General features: G+C 52.9%; 6 protein-coding genes across 6 annotated transcripts; 2 read left to right on the top strand and 4 right to left on the bottom strand.

The window, feature by feature from the left end:
• Positions 1-4,651: 4,651 nt before the first annotated feature.
• Positions 4,652-5,737, top strand: PG986_012229 (uncharacterized protein; the record flags this gene model as incomplete). The annotated part of the gene is made up of 2 exons (XM_066848451.1): positions 4,652-4,666; positions 4,757-5,737. The coding sequence occupies 2 exons, from the start codon at positions 4,652-4,654 to the stop codon at positions 5,735-5,737; spliced, it is 996 nt and encodes a 331-aa protein (XP_066695147.1).
• Positions 5,738-8,425: 2,688 nt separating this feature from the next.
• On the bottom strand, positions 8,426-10,251 carry PG986_012228 (6-methylpretetramide 4-monooxygenase; the record flags this gene model as incomplete). Its single annotated transcript, XM_066848450.1, has 2 exons — positions 8,426-9,177; positions 9,270-10,251. 2 exons carry the CDS (start codon positions 10,249-10,251, stop codon positions 8,426-8,428), a joined length of 1,734 nt encoding a protein of 577 aa, XP_066695146.1.
• A 1,321-nt stretch (positions 10,252-11,572) lies between these two features.
• PG986_012227 (NAD(P)-binding protein) lies at positions 11,573-12,581 on the top strand (the record flags this gene model as incomplete). Its single annotated transcript, XM_066848449.1, has 3 exons — positions 11,573-11,880; positions 11,974-12,238; positions 12,399-12,581. 3 exons carry the CDS (start codon positions 11,573-11,575, stop codon positions 12,579-12,581), a joined length of 756 nt encoding a protein of 251 aa, XP_066695145.1.
• A 1,141-nt stretch (positions 12,582-13,722) lies between these two features.
• Positions 13,723-13,926, bottom strand: PG986_012226 (uncharacterized protein; the record flags this gene model as incomplete). The annotated part of the gene is made up of 1 exon (XM_066848448.1): positions 13,723-13,926. One exon carries the CDS (start codon positions 13,924-13,926, stop codon positions 13,723-13,725), a length of 204 nt encoding a protein of 67 aa, XP_066695144.1.
• A 1,784-nt stretch (positions 13,927-15,710) lies between these two features.
• Positions 15,711-18,065, bottom strand: PG986_012225 (uncharacterized protein; the record flags this gene model as incomplete). Its single annotated transcript, XM_066848447.1, has 3 exons — positions 15,711-16,939; positions 17,005-17,416; positions 17,481-18,065. 3 exons carry the CDS (start codon positions 18,063-18,065, stop codon positions 15,711-15,713), a joined length of 2,226 nt encoding a protein of 741 aa, XP_066695143.1.
• Positions 18,066-19,771: 1,706 nt separating this feature from the next.
• Positions 19,772-22,016, bottom strand: PG986_012224 (uncharacterized protein; the record flags this gene model as incomplete). The annotated part of the gene is made up of 2 exons (XM_066848446.1): positions 19,772-19,943; positions 19,999-22,016. 2 exons carry the CDS (start codon positions 22,014-22,016, stop codon positions 19,772-19,774), a joined length of 2,190 nt encoding a protein of 729 aa, XP_066695142.1.
• Between the last annotated feature and the right edge of the window lie 1,098 nt (positions 22,017-23,114).

Here is a 23,114-nt window from a genome sequence, read left to right as displayed (position 1 = left end):
ATACTATTATAGTCTTATAATTATAAGCTTACGAATAGTATATTGGAACGTCGTAATATTAAAGGTAATAACGGTACTTACCTTAATTAACCAAAAAAAGTACGATATATTAATACTATAAAAAATATAAACGAACCCCTGCACGTAGACCGCGTACTGCTTAAAGATAGCTAGGTATCGAGTAATTTACGGCGAGGGCCGAGCGGCTATTTATATATATAAACGCCTCGATATCGCTAAGTTAGAGATTAAGGTAGGCCCCGATTAGGCTACCGTTACGATACCGAGGGGAAAAAGTAGCCGCTTTACTATATAGTTTATATATTCGCTAATTTAAAAAACTTTTCGATAACGGAACCCTTTAAATAACCTCGATACGACTTCGTACCCCGGGCGATACTTACTCGTCGAAAACTTTAATATATACTATCCGCTTTAGAACGTGTATAGTAAGAAATTGTACGGAGTAAATAACCTTCTTGCTTTTACGGACCAATAAAACTTAAAACTAGCCACGCTATATAGAGAAATTACGAAACGACGCCACGAATAAAGAGATTCCACGTTAAACCTAGCTTGAGTAATACGAAAAACGACAATTTTATATAAAAGAAACCCTGGCTTAAAAAGTTCCGACCACAGGGCATAGGTCGTCCGCGTTGAACTAAAAGCCAACTCGTTACGAGATAATAAAACGAAAGCAGAAGAATAAAACTAAACGATATTAAATAAAGGGCTAACACGGGCAGAAACCGGAGTACGTTTAACCGATATCGTTAAGTTAATAAACCCGGAAAAACTAAATTAAGCTATCGATAACCTTATAAACGACCTACGAAAGATTACCGATATAGCAGCCCCAAAAAAAACCCCTTATACTAATAAAAGTACGCCCTAATAGTTACCGGAAGTCCAAAAAGCGTAGACTATAACGAAATAACGATACCGAACTTATCTCGCGGTACCCTCATAATATACTTAAAACCAATACACCGAGTCGAAAACGAACCTAAAGAGAATCGTTTAAATGGCGAAAACGAAAAACTGGCGTTACGTAATCGCCGCTGCCTCCCACGATTCTAAAACATTTTAATCGCTCGAACGATAGGCCCGATTATGAAGCTAGACGCTATTATAAACAGCGGGAATCCTAGAATTACGACGTAGCGAAAAAACTGCTAACGAGGCGCGAAACTACGACGAGAAAGCTACGCTTTTTTCGGAAAGGTTTTTCCTTAACCTAAAAACCGACCTTATAGATTTAAATACCGTACCGAACTACACCCCTAGCCTTACCCCTATTAAGGCAAAGGTAACGGTTAAGGAAATAAGAAATATTATTAAGCAAACGGGACCCTGGAAAACTCCAGGGGAAAACCTTTACTTCCTAGTTTCCTTAAAGCGTGTGGGGAACCCTTTTTTCGAACGTTAACCGGCTTAGCGACAGCGAGTTTCCGGCTTACCTACTTCCCTAAACGTTTCCGTACGGTAAAAGTTATCGTGATCCTAAAGCTAAATAAAACAGTAACCGAAAAGTAAATACCTGGTGGATGAAGACCTATTTCATTACTTAGTACGGTCGGGAAAGTAATAGAGATAACTATAAACCGGCGAATTACCGGAATAGCTAAGAAGTACTCGCTTTTACTTAAAAACTAAATAGGGAACCGAACGCAGCGGTTTACCAAGCTAGCTATTCGATTAATTACCGACGTCGTCCGTATAACGTAACAATAAAAAAGGCGTCGCTTCCCTCCTTTAGCTCGATATTAAAAACGCTTTCGATATAATCAACCATAAAAAACTAATTACTACACTCCGCGAAAAGGGATTGCCGGATTAGGTCTACCGATAAGTCGAAAGCTTTATTACGAACAAATCGGTCCACCTTTATTTCGACGGCAAGTCGTTAAAGAGGATCTAGCTTCGCGTTAGTATTCCGCAAAGCTCCCCGTTATTACCAATCCTCTTTATTCTCTATATCGCTACACTATACGAAGAGCTAAAAGCGTACGAGCAGCTTATTATTATCGAATTCGCGGATAATACGAATCTTATTGCCGTAAAACTAAACCACGTTACGAATTACCGAAACCTAAAAAAAGCCTAGGAAATTTATAGCCGCTGAGCACGCACGAAAAGAATAGAGTTCGAACTTAAAAAAAGCGAGCTTATCTATTTTATTAAAGCGCGAAAAGCTTATACGCTATAAGTACGCCTCGGAAACGCTATTATAACGCCGGTAACCTTTACGAGATTCCTCGGCGTTTAGCTCCATCGGAAACTATAATAAAAGGACTATATCTCAAAAATCAAAGCGAAAATAGTAACTTAAACATTAACTCTTACCAGGCTCGCAGCGTCAACTTAAAAATATTCGGTACGAAAAGCAAAGGAATTTTATATAAAAATAATACGCAGCGTACTCGCGTACGGAACGTCGGTTTAGTATAAAATAGGCGATACCGAAAAAGGGCTAACCTTTAGCCTTATAATAGTCCAAAACTCCTATCTTCGAACCGTAACAGGGGCATATAAAACGACCCCCCAATACTACTTAAAAACTAAAGCGGCAGTTCCCCCCTTAACCTTTATCTAAATACGAAGGCAGCTAGCTTCGAAATACGCACGGAGACTACCGGGAAACTATAATTTCTACGCGACGCCTATATAAAAACGGCAAAGATCATCAATAAAAAACGTAGCGTAAAAAAAAGAGACAAAAAAAACCCTAAAAGGCCACTAACGAAGCCCCTACGACTCCATAGCCAAGCGACGCTTAACTAACGTCAGCCAGACAATAACTAAATAATCAAACGGTCGAATAAACGCTCAAAGAAAAATGGGAACAAAAATAGTTCTATACCGTTACTCCGACACGAAGCCGCCGCGAATTAGCTATAGAGTCGCCGTTAAACTAGGGAGCGTGCCGTCGTTACGACGATATACTTAAGCACGAAGTATCGGTTTTAATATAAACACGCACTAAAAGAATAGGGCTTAAGTCGTTCCTATTCACCTGTCGGGTTCCAGACGTCCCGACGCCGCTATATAACTACGGTAAAAAACGGGAGACAGCCGAACACCTAATTTTATACTACAAAGACTTCGAGAAAAAACAAGAGCAGCTAGCAAAACAGTTAACACTTAATCCGCTGCGAACTCGTCGCGATTTAGCGGCGCTTACTATAAAAAAGATACGGCGAAAGTTATCGCAAAGTAGCTTCTACGGACCGGTCGACTGCCGCTATATAAGTTAGCAATAGAGATTGGGGGACCACCCGAACCTGGATAATCTCTCCTTAGGCCCTAAAGCAAGGGTCACTAAGCTGGTGGGTGAGAACCAGCATGGTAACGTCGAGCACGTAAAGTAGATTTTACGATATTGGCAGCGTGTATTTTTAGTCCAGCTTCGGCACGGTTTATTACACGAGGAACTAGGTAGATGTACCGAAGGCCTTCGGCATACGGCGTACTATTAATAATAATAATATTATTGATAGCCGCTTGGTTCGATGTAGTCCTGGTCTTCAACTCCTTGACTTGACTGAGAGCTGTATATACTTGCAAGCCATATATATGCTCAGTGTGATTTGGAAGAGGTGTTCGTTTCATCGTTGTTGTGTTCGTAATGTACGTATGTTAATCGCTGTGCTGTGGTTGGCGACAAAACAGACTGGAATCCCAAAGCTCAGTGTATGTAAAACGAGCAATTCGTCGTTGCAACCCCTCAAGGAATAGTATCGCACTACGAAGGCTTGAGAATTGTCAAGATGTTGTCAAGTTATACCCCTACTGGAGATCTCTCAGGGCCAGGGGTTGGCTGCTGCTGCCTATTAATAGCAGCCGTTCAAGTGGGGCCCCACTTTTGCTGACTTCCCCCATGACAACTTCCCTTTTTGACTTGATTAGATTACCTGCATGAAGGGTGTCGCATTTTACGCCGTCGCTGCAGTACCATCATTCTTTTCCGGGCGGATGGGCATGCCCTGGTCTTCGGCATTCCTAGGCACAACACTCCCGCCGCCAAGTCACAAGGTTCGAGACCATAAAGCTGAGCCGCAGGAAATTGCCGGGGGACCTCGTGGCAAGACGGTTTTCCATGGCGCGTCGCGATTCAGACAAAGAGAGACTGCCGGCCTGGGTTCAGCCAACTCTCGGGTCGTGTTTTCCACGTGGGATTCACTCGAGGCCATCCTCGCCCACTTGGACATGCGCAACCTCCTGCTTCTCCAGAACAGCGCGCCCTTGCAATGGCCACTAATCTTCTTTTCCTTTCGGAAACGAAACTACGGTATCAAGCTAAGGAATAGTATCCAACCCTTTTCCTTCCGGTGTACGTTTTTCTACCTGCTCGTTGCGATGTGCATGCCTTCAGTCCCGCGAGGCAAAATAGTGTGAGAGAAGCGCTGGCAGCCTGCATGGGAGGGGTTCAGACATCATGTGACCCGGTGCATCGGTGCGAGACTTGCGTATCTATGTTGTTCGGGTTTCGGATCATTCCTGCTGTTTTCATACATCCTCCTCTTGCGCCGCAAGTAACAGACAACTGAACCACCACCTGCAAGGTATGAGGTTATTCCACCTTCCTGTCGAGCTAGTGCAACTCATATTCGAGTACTTCATCATATCCAGGACTTACAGGCGGGCAATGGGATTGCGCTTGGTCAATCGTAAGCACTCACGACACACGTTTATCAAGCTCTCTTATCCGCTGTCTCCTTGCGGCAACCAGCTAACCTTTCAAACTTTGCAGGCCAATTCGCTGCTGAAGGTCCGCAAGGAGCCTGTCCGTGACGAGGGTCTGCAGACCGATGTCCATATCGCCGCGGTGTGGTTGGGCAAACCTGCCTACGTCGAGCGACTTGTGGCGGAGGGCGTTCGGTTCCTTCAGCCAAAGGACGAGGATGGCTTTGATAACCGGGGCAAGTATACCAACAAAAGCGGTAGTATCTTCAAACATCTAATTCATGCGGCAACAATCCGAGGGGACGTCAAGATGGTTAAGATCATCCTGGGCGCCTTGGAAAAGCCACAGGGAAATGATGAAGACAAGACTTACGCAACGAATGTTTATTGGGGGATGCTTAGAGATACAGTGATACGTCGTCGTCGAGAGGTGTTCGAGTTCCTTCTCGAAAACGAAGCATATTCCCCTTACTACAATGCCATCGAGCTCAGGCTGTACAGCATCCCGTGGCCGGACATGTTCGAGCGAGCGGCAGCCATGGTGGAACGCCACAGCGGGCGCCCGGTCAAGATTCACCTTGATAGGGTGTGGAAGGCAGCATACCGTTATCGCAATTCTGCCGAAACGCTCGGCTATTTTCTCAGCAAGGCAGAAGACGGCTCGTTGGACAGATCCGAGTCCGAGCAACGAGTTCTGCAGCCACTTCTAAGCCGGGCGTTGCTTGACCGGAATGAAGCAACCGTCAGGGTTCTGCTAGAAGGCGCCGGGGCTGACCCAAATTACACGGACTCGGCCCTTGATACTCCACTGCTCGACGACGCCGTATGCGGAGGCAGGATCTCTACCGTGGGCCTGCTGCTCGACCACGGCGCCGACCCGAATGTGGGGGACCCGGTGCCGATTGTCCGGGCGGCAATCAAGGAGAGGCCTGACATCTTTCGCCTCTTGCGCGAGCGCGGGGCGAGACTGGACACACTTCGGACGGGGGGGCACGGCTATGAAGGCGGCCAAAGAGCTGGAACTGACTTCCATGCTGGACCTGCTTAGGAGTGAAGGCGTGCTGTTTACAGGAAACGAAAGAGACGCTGGTAATATGACACAACAAACTGATCATTCGGGAAAGACTGACGGTATTGTTTAGGCGAGTAGATGGAGAATAACAGGGTTGGAGTAAATAGGAAAATATGGAAAGGGGGGACGCGGTCGCAAAAGGGGCATGCTGGCCGATTCAATGTGTGCTATGTGTTCCTCAGGCCACACGCTTTGTATTTAGTACGCTTAATTGTACGATGTTGTGCACTGTGATAATCGTACCAAGACTACAATCTTCGGCAAGCGCAGCCTGCCGCTCCTCCTGTACAAGAGATGGGCCGGAGTCGATGGGCCGTGTTGGCTACTCGCATAAAATGCTCTTTAATGTCCCCATAAGGCGGGGAAAATAAGGCAATAGTTTATGTGTTTATGCACAGAGCTGTGTAACATTATATGATACTCCGTCACTTTTTACCTATTATATAGCACTTTAATATAGTGCTACACACCTAGTGTCGAGATATTAAAAATCACAGCCACACTAATATAGTGTTATATATTAAGCTATATTTATAATACCTTCTTTTTCGGTCGATATGTGTTAGGTTTGCTGGGTTTTAAGTCACTTGCTTCTGCTGGCCTGCGCTGGTATGGGTCGAAAAGCAAGGAAAAAAGAAAGAAGTTAAGCAAGCTCTATTTACCAATCACCCGGAATGGGAATAGATATTGGACAGCGACAAGTTCTTTACAGCTGCACGAGCGCCACATCCGCCTAGCCACTTATATTCATGCTGTGATTCATGAATGCAGCCCGGAGATATCTTCTGCCGAAGCCTTGCTGTGATTGGTGTTGACGCGGGGAAGAGCCAACATCAATGACGACCACCTCTACTCACAAAAGCCCTGGCCTCTGTTGGAAGTGCCAGGTTCTTCTAAATGAGCAACATCCCGAGAATCTTAACGTGTACGAGGACGAGGCTAGGAGACAACTACGTACACGCGATCCAGTACAAACTACAGCTTCGGGTGGATGCACTCTCTGCCTCCAATTGTTGCATTCTCTCAGCATTCCGGAGAGGGGCCTTCTGAGAAAATGGGTAGAAGCGGCAGAAAAGGAAACTTCAGCTCCTGTCGTCGAATACATGCATAGTGTTCAGCTTACTATGCCGTTTCCAGTAATGACCTTGAAGGTGATTGTGGACAGGGGAGATTTCCCAAAGGAGAGGGCGAGCAGGACTCTTCTATTCAGATTATTGCCCGAGGCTGGTAAGACCCTCATGGAGCAATGCTCCTTCTTTGAATTTGATGCTAATTTTAAATTAAACAATCTCAGGAACCTCGGCATCTGTAAACCATGAAGAAAGTCGCGGTAGCACGAACTCTGTCACCGGCAGGGCCATGGTGGCGGATTGGTTGGACCAGGGGGTAAAAACACATAAAGGATGCAATCTCTCCTGACCAACCAACAAATTCGACGACGCGGCCATCCCGTGTTATCGACTGTAGTTCAGGAACACCCAGGTTACTGGTGGTCGAAGACAGCACCCACCCCCTCGTTCCTTTATGCTACAATGAGTCATTGCTGGGGCGGCCACGTGCCGCTACGATTGCTGTCGTGCAACATCGAGCCGTACCGTGCTTTTACTGGCGGAGGAATGCGATGGAGACGCCCCTGGATTCGCGGGCCTGGCTGTGCCAAGAGCGGCACCTGGCGCCTCGCAACTTGTTCTTTGGGGGATACACAGATATGCTGCGACTGGCCGGCGACCGAACCATTTCCAACAGGGCTGCCGCCCACCATGAAAAAGGACGACGAATGCCCTCGACCCACATACCAGCGGTGCAGCTCATCGGAGAGAGTTCGGCCTGTCGGAGGTGCCAGCGCTCGACGCTCTCGGCTTGTGGAAGGTAATAGTCGAGCAGTATTCCAAGGGGCCGCTCACGTATTTGTCGGACAAGCTCGTTGCGATCTCCGGCTTGGCCTCCAGAATGCGTCAACACATCCGGCCCGACTATTTGGCAGGGTTGTGGCGGAAGCATCTGGCATGCCAGTTGCTTTGGATCTCGGAAGATGAACCAGGCAAACGTTGCACGGTATATACCGCACCGAGCAGGTCTTGGGCCTCATTACAAGGAGCAATCGGCGGTGCTTGGCGCATTGTCGATGACGGCTATATCATCTTGGAAATTCAAGAAGCGCAAACCCAACTTATTAGTGATGAGATTCCCTTTGGAAAAGTTAAAGGCGGATACGTCAGAGCCAGAGGCTACTTAGTGAGAGCCGATGTCCATGCCCAGGACGGGTTGGTAGACCTTGATTTATCCATTGACGATGATAGAGTCGGGACAGCAATAATTGACCACCATGAGCAAGGGGCAGCCCTGAGACCATATGATGGCTTGTGGTATCTCCCTGTACGATGCTATCACCAATCCCGCCTTGGATCTGAAGTGGGGATTCAGGAATTGGAAGGCCTAGTTTTCCAAGCGACTTCCTCTGGTTCTGGAACCGAGTTCGCGAGGGCTGGGTGGTTCACGATCTATACATCAATAGGGAAGTTCCAAGCTCTATGCCGCGAGTACACTCCACCGGGTCCCGAGAGGTTGGGACTACAGAAGACACGAGAGAATGGGGCCCGAAGCTGGAGTTCACAATCATTTGATTGAATATGTAGTCTGCAATCCTGTATAATGAATGCCAAGTTACATCAACCATTTCATAAACAAGGGCAGAGCACTCAACGGCCCGATGTGCGCCACATGCCCATCCGGTCTGACGTAGGCGTAGCCAGCAACGTCTTCGAAACCATACCGCTGGTGCAGGACGCCATCTGCGTCCAGGTAAAAGCTGCCGCTCGATGACGACGACTTGGCGCCGCCCGACAATGGGCGGGCGGTCATGATATGTACCAAGGCGGCAGCGCCCGAGTTCTCGTCATGGAACGTTTCTGCCGCATGCTCCAAGTCGTCCCTTGACTCTGCCCCAGACGGAGTGACCCCGGAGAACAAGACCAGGTGGTGCTTGTTCGGCACCAAGAGCTGGTGAAGTCGTTTCTGCTGCTTCTTCTGTTCCTCCTCTCCCTCCTCCTCGAATTCAACAACCGGCCCGTCCGGCGCCCTGTCCCCACCCAAGACTGGCCCCGAGAACCCCTCAGCCGTCCCGACGATGGAACTGCGGCGGTACCGTATGCCGAGCTGGGACACGAAATAGAACGCGTTGGTGCGGCGCGTCTCTTCGCCGAGGAGGTAGGGCAGGACCCAGGGGATCAGGAGGTTCCGGAAGAAGAGCCAGAGCCAGCTCTGCGAGGCCGCGAGGCCGAACAGCCAGTCCGACGTCGCCAGGATCCGCAGGCCGATGGGCCGGCGCTCCTCGTTGTAGCTGTCGAGGAAGGCGTCCGGCTGCTCGTCCCGGAGGACGCGGGCGAGCTTCCAGCCCAGGTTGACGGAGTCTTGGACTGATCAAAGTGTTAGCAGTGTAACTCCCACAGTAATAGGCGAGTGGGGGGAGAGTGAAGTAAAAAGGGGAAAAGTGATAGAAGATACTTACTCCCAGTGTTCATCCCCTGACCACCAGCCGGCGAGTGTATATGCGCCGCATCCCCCGCCAGCAACAAGCGCCCATCGCGGTAATTGGTCGCGACGCGGTGATGCAGCTTGAAGCGCGACAGCCAGATGGGGTCGAAGAGCTCCCCCGCCTTGCCGCCGGGGACCATGTACTCGAGCCAGTCCTGGAAGTCGCGGAGGACAGGCTGGTCCGTGGCGGGCTCGCCCGGGCGCGACGCCACGAGGCGCACGACGTCGCCGCCGAGCGGGAAGACGAGCATCAGGCCGTAGCGCATGCAGATCCGGAAGCGGTCGCGCGGCATGCTCGAGTTGCGGAGGTGGGCGTCGCACAGGATGAAATCGTGCGGGTAGGCGTCGCCCTCGTAGGCGACGGCGGCGGCGTGCCGGACGACGCTGTGGGCGCCGTCCCCGCCCACGACGTATCTGGCGCGGACCGTCTCGACGTCCTGTGCTTCGTTATTCCCAACGACGCCGTGCTGTGTCGAAGACGCTGAAGACGATGGCGGCGAAGATACTTTTCTCAAGGTTACCGTCACGCCGTCCGCATATTGCTTGATCGAGGTCGCCTCGGTGCCGAATTCAATAGAGAAGCCGTACCGGGTGAAGAGACAGTCGGCGAGGAAGTGCTCCGTCTCGCTCTGGGGCACGAGGACCGTATGCGGGAAGGCCGAGTCGCGGGTGGCGCGGATGCCGCCGAGGTCGACGTCGACCGTCTTCTTGCCGTTGACGAAGACGGCGCCGCCCAGGCCGAGGGTGCCGCGCTCAGTGAGGCGCTCGACGGGGCCGTGGCGGCTCATCAACTCGAGGCTGCGCGGCTGCACGGCGAGGGCCTTGGACTTGTCGGACAGGCGGGCGTTTCTCTCCACGATGCGGAAGGGAATACCCTGCGCGGCCAACTCGAGGGCCATGGTGGTGCCCGTGGGCCCGCTGCCGATAATCAGGACATCAGTGGTAGTCTGGGCCATAGTAGTAAGTCAATAATAGTATACAGCGTGTATAAGGTGTCGGAAACCTTCGCGATGAGTCATCACATCTTGCATACGAACCAACCAAGAAGATCACGGTGCTTAGGTCAGTCCTACTTATACACGTCCTTCGCGACGCGTTTTCCTACTGAACCTACACTCGACCGATTGAATTTCAGCGACCGCGAGCCTCGATCTACACGAAGCCGCTGGCAGCAAGTTGTGCATCAACTAGGTCACACAGGATGCAGTCGGCAGTTCAATCTGCACGAGATCCGATCTAGTCTGGGGAAATCGGGGGTCGCATATTTCAGCTGCGAAGCGCGTGGCCCATTTTCCCTAGGGGGTTATGACGCCGGCTTTACGACTCGAGAGCCTCTCACATTGCATCAACAACACGCCAATGCGGGGTGACACCGCCTTAGGCTCAGACGACTCCTTGCTCCTCGCTCCTCGCTCCAAAGCAGGGCCGCCTGTAGATGGCGACTGGCACCAATCGATCCTGGCGGTGCTGGTGTATCGCGACATCCGCGCGGGACAGTGATTCGCTTCTTGTGGTGATTGGAGAGAACATCCAAGGAGGACATCCCAGGAGTCGCGGTTCCCGAGTGATGCACCCAGCCTTGGCCCGACTGAGCTTCCGTGATGCCGTCCCGAGCAACAAGCCAGAGCCATCCGGAATTCGGATGAAAGACGCGACCCCGTAGAGTTAGCTGATGGAGCCCTTGATCCTGGCAATTGGGATGGGGCCGAGAGTGCAACATTGAACAGGCGATGCGGGAGGGAAACAAGGTTACCAGCCCCAGTTAGCACCAGCGAAGTACCAAAAGAGGTAGATTCTTGGCGAAGGCGATCCGCTGACTGCCATGACTTGGATTCGCTTATCAAACCCACCAAATCTTTCACTGGATTGGCAATGAGGAAGTTGTCTCAAGGGAGAGGGCGATTCCAAGAAGATGGACTGGTTATCCCCGAAAGCGCTTGGGCCACCGGCAACACTTCTCCGAAGCCTCCAGGCCTCACTTGCACTTGCTTTACTTTACTTCATCGGAAAAAAAAAACAAAAGAACCAAACCTCTTCTAGTTCATATCAACGCGAGTCTTTCGTAATTACGGTTTGACAGGTGTTATCCCCGCGAGTCGCTGCGAGGCCAGTGGGTTCGCAAGCATGGCGGCGCTCAAGAGGAAGTGAATGACGCCTACATATAAAGGAGTGTAGAGTACGCATATGTAGGCAATTCAAAGCCATGCAAGATCAAAGACTGTTTTTGCACCACCACTCAGTACACCCGCCGAAACGTTTGATATAACCACACCCAGTATGTCTAACTACCTGATCACCGGAACTTCCAAGGGTCTCGGCCTCTATCTCGTCAAGGAGCTCCTGAAGCGTCCCGCGCGCAGTGTCGGCCTCATCTTCGCCACCACCCGCAGTGCTCCTACACCTGCCCTGCAAAAGGCCATTGACGAGTCTTCCGGCCATGTCGTCAATATCATCGTCGATCCTACCGATGTTGAAAGCCTCAAAACCGCTCTGCCATTGGTGGAAAAGCATCTTGGCGACGCGGGTCTCGACGTCCTCATCAACAACGTGGGTACGGGGCCCTTCGCCAACGGGATCAAAAACATGTACGCACCAGTTCTGAGCGGGAAAGAAAAAAGAAAAAAAAACCCCCAGTCTTGACACAAGGGTATACTGACTCTGGTCCATCATCCCAACAGGGACAATCTGGCAGACGTCTTCAACGTCAACGTGATGAGCGTGCAGAACGTGACCACCGCGTTCCTGCCCCTGCTCGAAAAGGGCGAGCTGAAGAAGGTCGTCAACATGTCGACCACCGTCAGTTCCTTTGCCTACCAGGACGTCTTCGTCAGGCTGCCTGCGCCGGCGTACAAGATCACCAAAGCCGCGCTCAACATGCTCACGCTGCAGTGGGGCATGGAATACCGCGACCAGGGCTTCACCATCTTTGGCGTCTCTCCGGGTGTAAGTGCCTCTCCCTTGACTTATCCCCTATCCCGTTCGCCCCCACACGCACGCTAGACCACTCGTCCCCCGCCCCCTTTCCCCCATGCAACACCGGGAGCTCTAGTGTTTAGAAGCAGACATCGGGCGATGTGATAGCTGACCAAGCCGCTGTTGGTAGTGGTGTAAGACGGACCTAGGTGGCGAAGGCGCCAACCTGGAGCCCGAGCAGGGCGCCGAGGCCGCCATGAAGGTGATTGACGCGGCTGGAAAGGAGGAGGTGGGAAGGATGATCAACATCCGCCTGGAGGGCTTCGAGGATGGGCCTGGTGACCGTTATCAGGGCGGCGTGGTCCCTTGGTAGAAACCGAAAGGACGGAAACCATTACGTTGTTTCTACCAGCCACAGTCAGAATAACCAATTGGTCAACCAGAGACACCCAATGTCAAGCCGTCGTCCAACCTGACCATGCGATGATGGTATGGAATTGGGTCCAATGTCCGCGAAACCACGTTGAAGCCTCGACCTTTACGCCGGGATCCCCTCTCGAGACTTGTGCTGAAACGAAACCCAATGCATCGAGAGAAAGCATCCCGAAACAGCCGAGTCAGTCTGATGAAACGATATCGAGGGAGAGTTCACGTATTCCAGCCGCGCGTATTCTGCAGTCAGCCGGCCATTGACCAGCCACTAAACCATACCTATCCTCTTGTTGGCTGCCGCATCGCCCTCGAGGTCCAGAACATAGATGTAGAGGGGAGCTCCGCGTCACCCAATGCTAAGCCAAGGCTTGTCGCTTCGTGATCCTCCCAAACACCAACCGGTGGCGCTTCGTCCAGGATGGCATTGACGAGGGCGACCGAGTCGCACTGCTGATACGCCGTAACATGGCTTGCATGGCTAGCGGTGGAAAGCCCTGCAATCCGGCACCCAAAGGACCTTGCATTCAACTCCGAATGCAGTTCCGGCTCAAGCCTCCGAATAAAACACGTTGCGATCCTTGGGCGTCTTGAATTTCGGGTTTCACAGCGTCCAGTGTCAAATGTCATGGCGACCTAGAAGATAAGCAGACTCGCTTCACGAGCGTGCCGCGGACACCTGGAAGAGGAACCATCCAGCAACACAATAGGCATCGTTCGAGGCCTTACGGACCATCACGGCTCAATGAATTATATTATTCCTCTACTTATAATTTCCCGTATCAATCAATCGGATTGACTATCATTATAGAGCTCCATCCAGCAACTAGAGTAAATAGAAGGAAACAAAGAACAACGCGGTTCGCGCCTACCAGCCCGAGCTGTCTAATAATAAATAACCTTTCTAGGCCCCATACCAAACTCCAGACTGAAATCTTAGGACGAACGCTTTCCTTCCACATTAACCACGCCTTCTTCACAGATGTACCGTCGCGAGTATTCCCCTCATCATGCCGGGAGACCACGCAGGCCGTACATATCCGCCCTCCCAAGTCCCCCAACTGGTCCCTTCAAGCCCTTAAGGCTCAGTGGTGGGAGTGGTGATACACCTTCTTCCCACCCGTGCCGCTGCTGCCATTCGAGGACGACCCCTGAGCCTGGCCGCCCTCGTCGCCTCTGGTCGCCGTGAGCCAGCCCGAGCAGGCCTCGCGGCGGCCGGGCGTCATGGCGCTCGATGACGACGAGGACGTGGCGGTAGCCGACGCCTGGCTGCTGTGGCTCTGGGGCATAGTGATGGGAGAAGCAGCAACAGTTTGATTGGTGATTGATTGATTGATCGATCGCCGCCGCGGATTATGGACGACTTTTTTGTTATCGAAAGTCAAGAGGCACGAGACGACGCTTAGAAGAGGTCTTGTGATCTGTCTCTCTTTGTTTGTAGATAGAGACTCGGGACCCAAACGTAGTTGCAGAAGTTTAGTGTGTTGTAGTGAAGTTGAACAGCTTCTAGTGGTGTCAGAGGAGTGAGGGCTTTGCTTTGGAGTCTGAGAATAACACGACGCTAAGAGACAACGAAACGCACGTGTATATATATATATATATATATATATATTGATCCATCTCTCTTTCTAGCCTATCATCCAGACAGTCATCACGATCATCACGTTATCCCACATGGCTCGCAGCCCCCAAGCCCCCGGGCCGCTTATGTGATTCAAACCTACCCCTTTTGGCAGTCAGGCAGCCGGCCGAGAGAGAGAGAGAGAAACAAGGCAGTCGGATCAGGCATGAAGGTGAGTGCAACACCAACATCAGCGAATAGGAACGACCGATGAAGGGTGGTGATGCTCCATCCTCATCATCTTCATCTTCATGTGTGTGTGTGTAGCAGCAGCAGGCTCTCGAGCTGAGTCAGCTTCGAGAAACCACACACCGCACGCCACACCGGTGAACTATGGGATGAAGTTAACGGGTTCAACAATTACTTGGCCGCTTCATATCGCGTGGTTTACCAGACTATTGAGAGAACCGCTGTTGGGGGGCTGGCGGGAGGTAGCGTGGGGGCTATCTTGTCCCCTTCTCTCATCAGGCTGCTAGGCCACTCTCCCTCTCCCCCTCTCTCTCTCTTGTCACAGCCGAACAGGGCTGAGGTAATACAAGAGAAGGCCGGCTTGGCAGGCTCGAGAGTTCGGCATCAAGGAAGAAGGGCGGTGAAGGTACGTTTACCTGCCACCCACCCACATTCGTTTCACAAACGCACATAGCTGAGCTCGCTTGGGCCGGGTCGGGCTGAGTTGCGAACGGGCGGGGAAACTGTAGGCCTTGATAGGCGGCTGCGGTAAGGCGGGAGGGTTCTCTCCTTGGTCCGCCCTGGTTCGCATCTGACATGCATGAGCTATTTGGAGAAGAGCTTAGCAATGACTCAGGGCGAGGGCGAAGTGACAGGTGGGGTTTGCAGCAGCGCCGAACGAACGAAGAAGGTCTTACAGGCACAAGGTGAAAAGACAGCAAGCTCCATACCGCTGCAGCACACACACACACACACACACACACACATACACACAAGATTACGTACGTCCAAGTCCAGTAAAGGGTAAAAGTTCGAGGCTATGCATTACAAGTACTTCTCCTATCTTCTCTCCTCCCCTCGCTCCTCTCTCCTCGGTGGCTTCGCGCGAAAAGCTCACCACCGTTACATGCTATACGTATGATAACCAATGACAAGCCAGCATCCATCCAAATACCAAAAGGGGAAAAGCACAACCAGCCAACACCCTGAACGCCATTTTGGGGTTAGTTACAGACAAACCACCACCCCTTTCCCATAACTCTATGAGAGGAAAGCTCGCCGCCTGTGATTTCCACCCCCGTACTAACGCCATGTCCCTTCGGTCTCTTCATATAGTAGTAAGTTCAAATCGAATGCATGTGCAACCAAACATAGCCCGGCAGTGTATATGCAGGACCCCCAATATACCATATACGGGGAACAGTTCCGTTGTGGTGAGACCGGTAACTCCTCCCTCCAGCCAATATACGCCCCGATTGTTAGTCCTAGGGGGGCATGGCCTGCCTAAGAGCGCCACCGGTTATCCGAAATGAGCCGCTCGTTGTTGCTGCCCCCACCGCCGACAGCCTGTCTACTCGCAGACCCGTACAGCATCTCCATCAGCTTGCCCTTCTGCCGCGCCCGCACGCCATCGAGGTATCCGCCCACGTCCTCGAGGCCCTTGATCTGGTCCTCGATCGTGAGGGTGCTCGAGTTGACACTCCTCACCAGCGGGCTGACGAGCTTGCGCCGGAGGCTCTCGAGGTTGGCCTTGAGCGTCAGCAGCTTGCCGTTGTGCTCCACGAGAATGCCCTTGTTCCGCACCGTCTTCTCGCGCACGTTCTGCAGCAGCTGCCGGTTCTGCTCGTACTTACGAATCTCGCCCGCGTTCGGGCCCAGCAGCCGCGTCCACAGCGACGACAGCAGGTCGGCGTGCTTGTCGTCCTGGATCGACGACTCGCGCACCACCGTGCGCCCGAGGTTCAGGAATTGGCGGTCGATCGCCTCGAACAGGCCGAAGAGTGCGAGGCTGTGCTGCAGCTCGTTGTTGATTGCATCCTCGAGGACGCTGAGGAACTCGGTGAATGTGCGCTGGAGCGTCGCGCGCGTGCGCTGGGGTGTGCTCATGCCGAACACCGAGCTGACGGCATGGCCCAGCCTCGTGGGCGTGCCGCTAGCGTCTTCTAATACTCCCGCATTGCAGAGTAGGTTGTGAATATTGGTAAAGGCGGTGGCCAAAGGAGGACTAGGAATCGATTGGAGCTGACTCAATTCGCGACGAGCCCAATCCATGACAAGTAGAATGCCATCGACGTCACCGTCGACGTTGGCAAAGAATTTGGTAAGTTCGATGGCCAGCGTCTTGAGAGAATCGCTGAGCTCATCGAGGGATCTCACGATAGTAGGGGCGCTCGTCATATTAGAACTGCGCACACTCTCGCCGAGGTCCCAGACCGCCACGCCGGTCGCTTGCAGGTCGCCTACTTGCGACACTCCGTTTTCAGAGTAGTAGATGAGTGGTTCAAAAGAGCGCGCAAGGCCGGCGACCTTGACCAGGTCAGGAACCGGGCGCTGGTGTGCAGGCGCAAACAGGTTGCGCATAGCTGCTATTGATAGCGATGCGACAAGTGTCGCCAGAATGAGATTTGCCCAAGAGCTAGTAATGAACCCGAACTTGTTGCGCACGAATGCGATCGCTGTCTCGATGGGTTCGGTGCGCTGCTGGATGTCCGCGCGCACAGCGAAGCGTATATCTGAACTCGTATGAGCCTCATACTCCATCATGCCATGCATGTATCGCAACGGTTCAAGAACTTACAGTTGTCTTTAGCAACTTCTGGCGACATTGAGGCCAATACACTCTCACGGGGCGCATCGGGTTTGATACTTTTCATAGGCGAGCTGCCTAGCGACTTCAGCTTCATCAGAGTTTCTTCCTCGTCGGTGTCGCGCTCTGGCGTCCGACCCTTCTCGGGGCTTAGTGAGCCTGTAGGCAGGCGCGTGCGGATGGCGCGTCGCAGCACATCGTCATTTTCGGCGACGTCCTCATCGTCGATGTCATCGCAATAGTCTTGCTGCCAGTCCGGGCGGCCGAAGCCGAGGCCCAGGCCGTCGGACCTGCGCCAGCTGCCAAAGTCGCGATCACCGTTTCCCATCCGCCGCCAGGCCGGGGGACTGTAGCCGCCGCCAGATAGAGAGGACGCCGCGTCCATTAGATCGCTGGTCACGCTCTCTTGATCGAGGTCGTCGGTGTGCATCGACGACCGGGCGAAGCCCGAGTGATGCGACGGGTACCGGACGAAGGACGGCGGCAGGGTCGGGGGCGGAGTGGGAAGCGCGTGAAAGTCGTCGAGAGAAGCGTCTACCTGATGGGGATCGTATGTCGTCATCGCCCGTGATTTCTCTGGAGCGGAACTCGGAGTGGGTTTTCTTGGTGGTGGATTTGCTGGAGCTGCGCCGGGTGGGCGAGGGTGTCGTGGGGCCCGAGAAGAAGCGTTTCAGGCCGTTGCGCTTGGGGGTGGTGAAGGGCTCTTGCGAGCGGTCGTTGTGCGCAAAGTCGGTTAGTTGGAGGAGAGGGTGTTCTTGCTGCGGCAGGGCCGGGAGCGCCTTTTGTCTCCTGCTGGAGCGCGGCCGGTCATGCAACAAGGGCGGTGTTGGTGCCGGTGTTTGGGCGTGACCTTGAGGCGCAAACAGGCGGAAGCGGGGAATCGGCAGGATACTGGGCAAGCGCAACGAGGGGATGGGAAGGCCGCCGCCAATGAGTAGATAGAAAACTAGGAAGACGAAGGCCAGCACTAGGGAGGTGATGAAGGTGCTGGGCGCGATCGACACATTCAATAGTGTGAGATGCACGTGATTGTGGACAGAGATCAGCGACATTGAACCTGGGGACCAGAAATGCGCAGAGCGGGTGGTGGTGACTTGCGACCCGTGGCTGCGCTTGTATAGTCAATCCGATAAGACGACCGGCAGGTCGGGAAATCGCATTGGTGACGGGGATAGCGGGGATGACGGGGGGGTCACAAGGTCACAGGACGAAACGAGGTCGATAGCAATTGAAACTCGTGGTAAGCAAGCAAGCAAGCAAGCAGGCAGGCAGGCAGGCAGGCAGGCAAGCAGGCACGATTGATAAGTATGTAAGATGGCGATGCGATTGATAGTGGGGGGAGGGGAGGAGCCGAACTGAGTGATCAGAGGGTTCAGCAGCAAAGACTCGCGCAACCTCGACTATTGGGCAGCGATAAGCACAAATCAGGTCGAGTTCGTCGGCATGGAAAGATGTAGGAAAGGTCGATGCAGGCCAGATGAAATCGAAGAGGTTGGTCAACGCAAGACAGACAAGCAAGCAGGACAAGACAAGGACAAGGACGGGATGCGGGCAGCGGGATGGTGGTGTGGTGCTGGTCTTAGCCAGGCCGCCTCCAGCCAATCGTCTGGCACCGAACAAGTAACCATCCCAGACACATCCCCAGCCAATGTAAGGGCCTCCCCTGTAGCCTGCCCGTCCGTTTCACTCGCCCTGGATGGGCAGAGCAGCCAAAGCAGGCAGAGCAGTCCCGCGAAGGGAGGGGGGGGAACAAGCTACCAGCCCTGTGGTGGAATGGCAATGCAGCCCGACTAATAAGACGTCGACACAGATGCCGAGGAGGAGCCTCTTCGACGACACTACGACACTGCGACACACTACAAAACGAGATTTTCTCCCTCAACTTGCACTCAACAAGAACAAAGTGGGATCTGTATTCAGTAGCATGCCAGAGCTTGGGATTGGGATACATGTAGGGCTGTCAAGTGAGACGGGCACGCATGAATACTAATCAAATAGGTCGGCGTACTACCACGGACCACGGTCTAAGTTACCAGATCAATGCCCAGAAGGTCCCTCTACCATCTACCCCCGCTCTCTGCTTTCTCTCTATTGCCGTCACACCGCTGCTGCCAGTCTTTTCGCCCCGAGTTGTCATGAGATACTGCTCTTGTCGACTAACAGTGCCGGCTTCATGCAAGCTCTTTATCCTGACCGGCCACGCTACGGCATCAACAAGAGGGTCAGAAATTACGTCGAGTCATTGGGAAACTGCCAACTACCCCGCCTTGCCCGCCGTCGGTCTTGCTGCAACGTCGCGCTTTCGCTCCACTCCCTCCGTCATCCAGCACTTCGTCATTGGTTGACACCACCTAACCTTAGCGCAATGAGCATGGGAACAGCATCGACGGAGTCGTCCAATCAAGCGCGGCAAGTAGGGACAGTTGTTTACACGACCACTTCTCAAGGTCAGGCAATTCATCAAATCCGCTGCTACTTCACCAATTGAATCGTCGTGAGGTATCGTAAGGTACACACATGTAAGCAAGTTTAACAATACAACGCCAGCCCAACCTGCGTGCCCCTTCCGCTACCCTCTTCCTTATCCACCACCTGATAACATGTCCCTAACCCTAGAATGCTGCCGGAACAACTCCGCGGCCCAAGGGGGCCTAATGGTAGTCCTTCCTTTATCCCCAAATCAGAACAACAATTTTCTTCCCGGGGAACCGGTCCGGGACCCGGTTGCACGTGACGACCCCTGGCAAGAATGGTCCTTCTAATCGACTCTGGCCATCTGGAGACTTCTAGCAGAAGGGTTGGACAGGTTGTTGATTTGTTTGGTCGGCGGTGGCTGGTACTTGCTCTTCTTTCGCAAGCGTTTACGAGCCACCATGACGGGCACGGAGCTCTTGGTAACCAAGTAGTTTGAAAACGATCCCAGAAGAGTGCTGCGACAACGTCAGTAAAGCTTGATGGCACACAATAGTCTGCAATATCACTTACCCTTTGAGCGCGCTGCGTCCACGGCTTCCTAGAATGACGAGTGTGGGGTTGACCAAGTCGATCACTTCCGTAATGAGGTGCTTGGGGCTCTTGCAATGAATACACTCCACAATGACTCGGACTTGTAGTTGAGTCTTACGAAGCAGCTTGGAAACCCGATTAGTGATATCCAGAGCGGCCCGTTCCCTGTCCTCTTCCATCTTCGACTTCCCACGCCATGAAGGGGCCGGCGACGGGTTGGCGCTAGCATTCGGGGACCTTATGTACGAGCTGCGTTGGAATCCGAAGGGGCTTGGGCTAGGCACCTGGGAAGACGGCATCTTGGGGCTCTTTGCCATGGCATTGATCGCCGCCGCTTGCTCCCTCATCGATTTTGGATCGTCTGGGACCTGATTGGTCCCGTTGTCCGCATTTCCAGTCGCCTCCTCGTCCATGCAGTAGATGGCTATAAGCGTGTCTCCATCCCTCAGGACGGTCCCAACTGCCCATTCAAGAGCGTGGGTGGATTCGTCGCTGAGATCTGTCGCCACGAGGTACTTTCGGAGACGCCGGTGATCGTCATCAGCATCCCGTTGAATACGAACGTAATCACCCCGATAAATAATGCGGATAGACCTGTGTGCTTCGGGATTGGAAATGACGGGCGTCAAAGACAATTGCATGCTCTGTGCCGACTTTATCCGAGTGACATCCTCATTCTCCTGATCTTGATTTGGCGTCTGCTGTCCCGAAACTGGCTCCTGGTCGAAGCTCGTAGCAGGATGGATGCCTTGCTTGCTGGGCTTCGTCGGCTTGCCTCCACCCGGGCCGGTGACCGTAATGGCGGGCTCGAACAGCGATCGATACTGCGGTTGCGCAGCAACCTCCTTCCCTACAGCTCCAGTCAGTATAAATGTATCCGGGGCCACCATGGATCGGTTGGAGCTCTTACGTTCATCTTCGGCCGCCGCCAAAAGACTTTTGGCGCTCTTGCCTTCACCTTTGCCATTCCTATCGGCTCTCGTCGTCAGTTTGCGGCCACGCTCGTCCTCTTCGTCACTAGAGTTTAGACCGTCGTCGTCGCTATCGTCGTCGGTCAGAATCTCCCCATAAGGACTCATGTTGGTCTTCGCAAGGCGGCCATGGCTCTCGGCTTCCGTCTTCTTACGGGCATAGGACGAGAGATTGGACCCTCCATAGGCAAGGTTGGCATCAGAGAGCCTACGGTAGGCTAAGCTCATATCAATGGCTTGGCCATCTTTGTCTAACACAATGTTTCCTTGTGACTGGCGATTACCTCCCGAATTTCCGCCGAGCAAACTCCCACCAGGTGAATTAGATCGCATAGCAAAGCGATTGGAGGGGGACTTTGATTTGCTCTTTCCCTTGAGTGAGAAAGGCTTCCTTCCCTCGCCAGGGAGTACGAGATTTGACAGATCCGCACCCCGGAGAGCTTCTCCAATGGAGCTAGAACGCGGGATAGAAGGCCCTGCTCCTGTCCGCCTGATCGGCTGGCTTTGACCAACATTTGTTGCGTAGATATCGGAAAATTGGTATGCAGCGGTGATGTCATTCGTTCTCGACAGTGCAGGGGACCGTGGACCGAAATCAGCTACTGGTCTGCTCGCTGCGTCGGAGGCGCTTCTGTGGTGGACGCCGCTGCTTGCGAGCGGAGCCCTGTGACTTGAGAGTGTTGGCGAGGTTTGGGCACTAGATGGTATGGGGGATCTTGATGCACCTGGCGGTGGGGTTGCGATATCCAGCATACTCCGTACGGGTACCCCTGCTGGCGCACCCACATCCAACATGCTGCGAAACGCAGGCTGTGGCGGGCTTCTGGTACTCGCATTGCCAGAAGTTGGCACGCCTTCGGAAACAACGTCAAGCATGCTCCGACCCGGCGATCGTGGACTCATGTAGGGCGAGGGAGATCGGGCCCCCGCAGGCGGGCCGCGAGCTTGTTGCATGATCAGGTTTTCTATTTCTTGACGCTCTTCCTCAAGTGCCGCCTCGAGCGACATGGTCATTCGTCCAGCCATACTGAAGAGGAATGATGTTAACGCGTGGGAATAAGAGGGCGTTGTCGACTGTGGACTAGGCTGAGCCGGTCGATATATCGAGGGTTGTTTGATTCCTGGTGGCCAGATGGGGGAGCCTCGTTGCACAGGAAGCAAATAAGGTTTTTTTTTTTTGTCTTTTTCTTTTTGTACGAATTCGGACGGGCCTGACGGACAGGTTCGAGTTGAAAATCGGCGCCGAGGCAGGGGCGAACAAGGGCGTTATCGTGGGATTATGGTCGGACGTCGTCGATGCAAACGAGCCAGCAGCATATTGCGTTCTTCGTAATTCCCTTCACTGACTGCGATCGTGGCGTCGCTCGAGTTTAGCTCATGGCTCAACCTCCAGAGAGAAGGGAGGGGAGAGGGCAGGCCGCAGTACAATCGATGGCAGGGTGCTGATCGTTGGTTGCCGAGAGCCGACTCAATGGCACGCAGGGTGGGTGAGAGAGAGGGAAATGACCGCCTGAGAGCGAATTTATTCGAAGAACAATGACAGGAGGCCTCGACTTGCCAAGGCCCTTAGAGGAAAAGACGTGGTAGGATTAGTGACCTTGTGATAGAGCGGGGGGATTGGCTTCCCACAGGTCTTGGGCCTGGATGGATTCGTTCGCAACGGGGTGGAGTCAGATGTATGTAGCCCGATTCTTGGCTCTGGTCGTCGGCTGTGAAAAGGATAGCAGGCAGACAGAGATCGACGAGGTTTCACCAACCTGGGACCTGGGTTTGTCGGAGAAGTCCTTCTTGTCCTCGTAAGATTATTGATCAAAAAAAAGCATGCACTACAAGCAAACACCCGCAGGAACTCGACAGAAGTAGTGGGAGTAGTAGTAGTAGTAGTAGTAGTAGTAGTGCTGCTGTAGCCTAGCGGTGCCCAAAAAACAAAGGTGTGGTGATGGACTGGGGTTAGCTGGAGATGGATGCAGGTAGTGTGTGTGGTATTCCGCTGCCGAACGACGGCTGGTTTAAATTGAGCGTGCCCAGCCAGGTAGGTGCAATATGATTGAGCGGAAAGTCGTGACGGTCCTTGTACCAACCGGCAGTGCCTTCAGCGTATAGTAACAGACAGGCCCAACTTCA

Source organism: Apiospora aurea, assembly GCF_038362705.1.
Source record: "Apiospora aurea strain CBS 24483 chromosome Unknown utg000008l_segment0_segment0, whole genome shotgun sequence".
In the NCBI taxonomy this organism is placed as follows: domain Eukaryota; kingdom Fungi; phylum Ascomycota; class Sordariomycetes; order Amphisphaeriales; family Apiosporaceae; genus Apiospora; species Apiospora aurea.
Note: the sequence above shows the minus strand (reverse complement) of the source record. Positions and strands in the feature narration are given on the sequence as shown.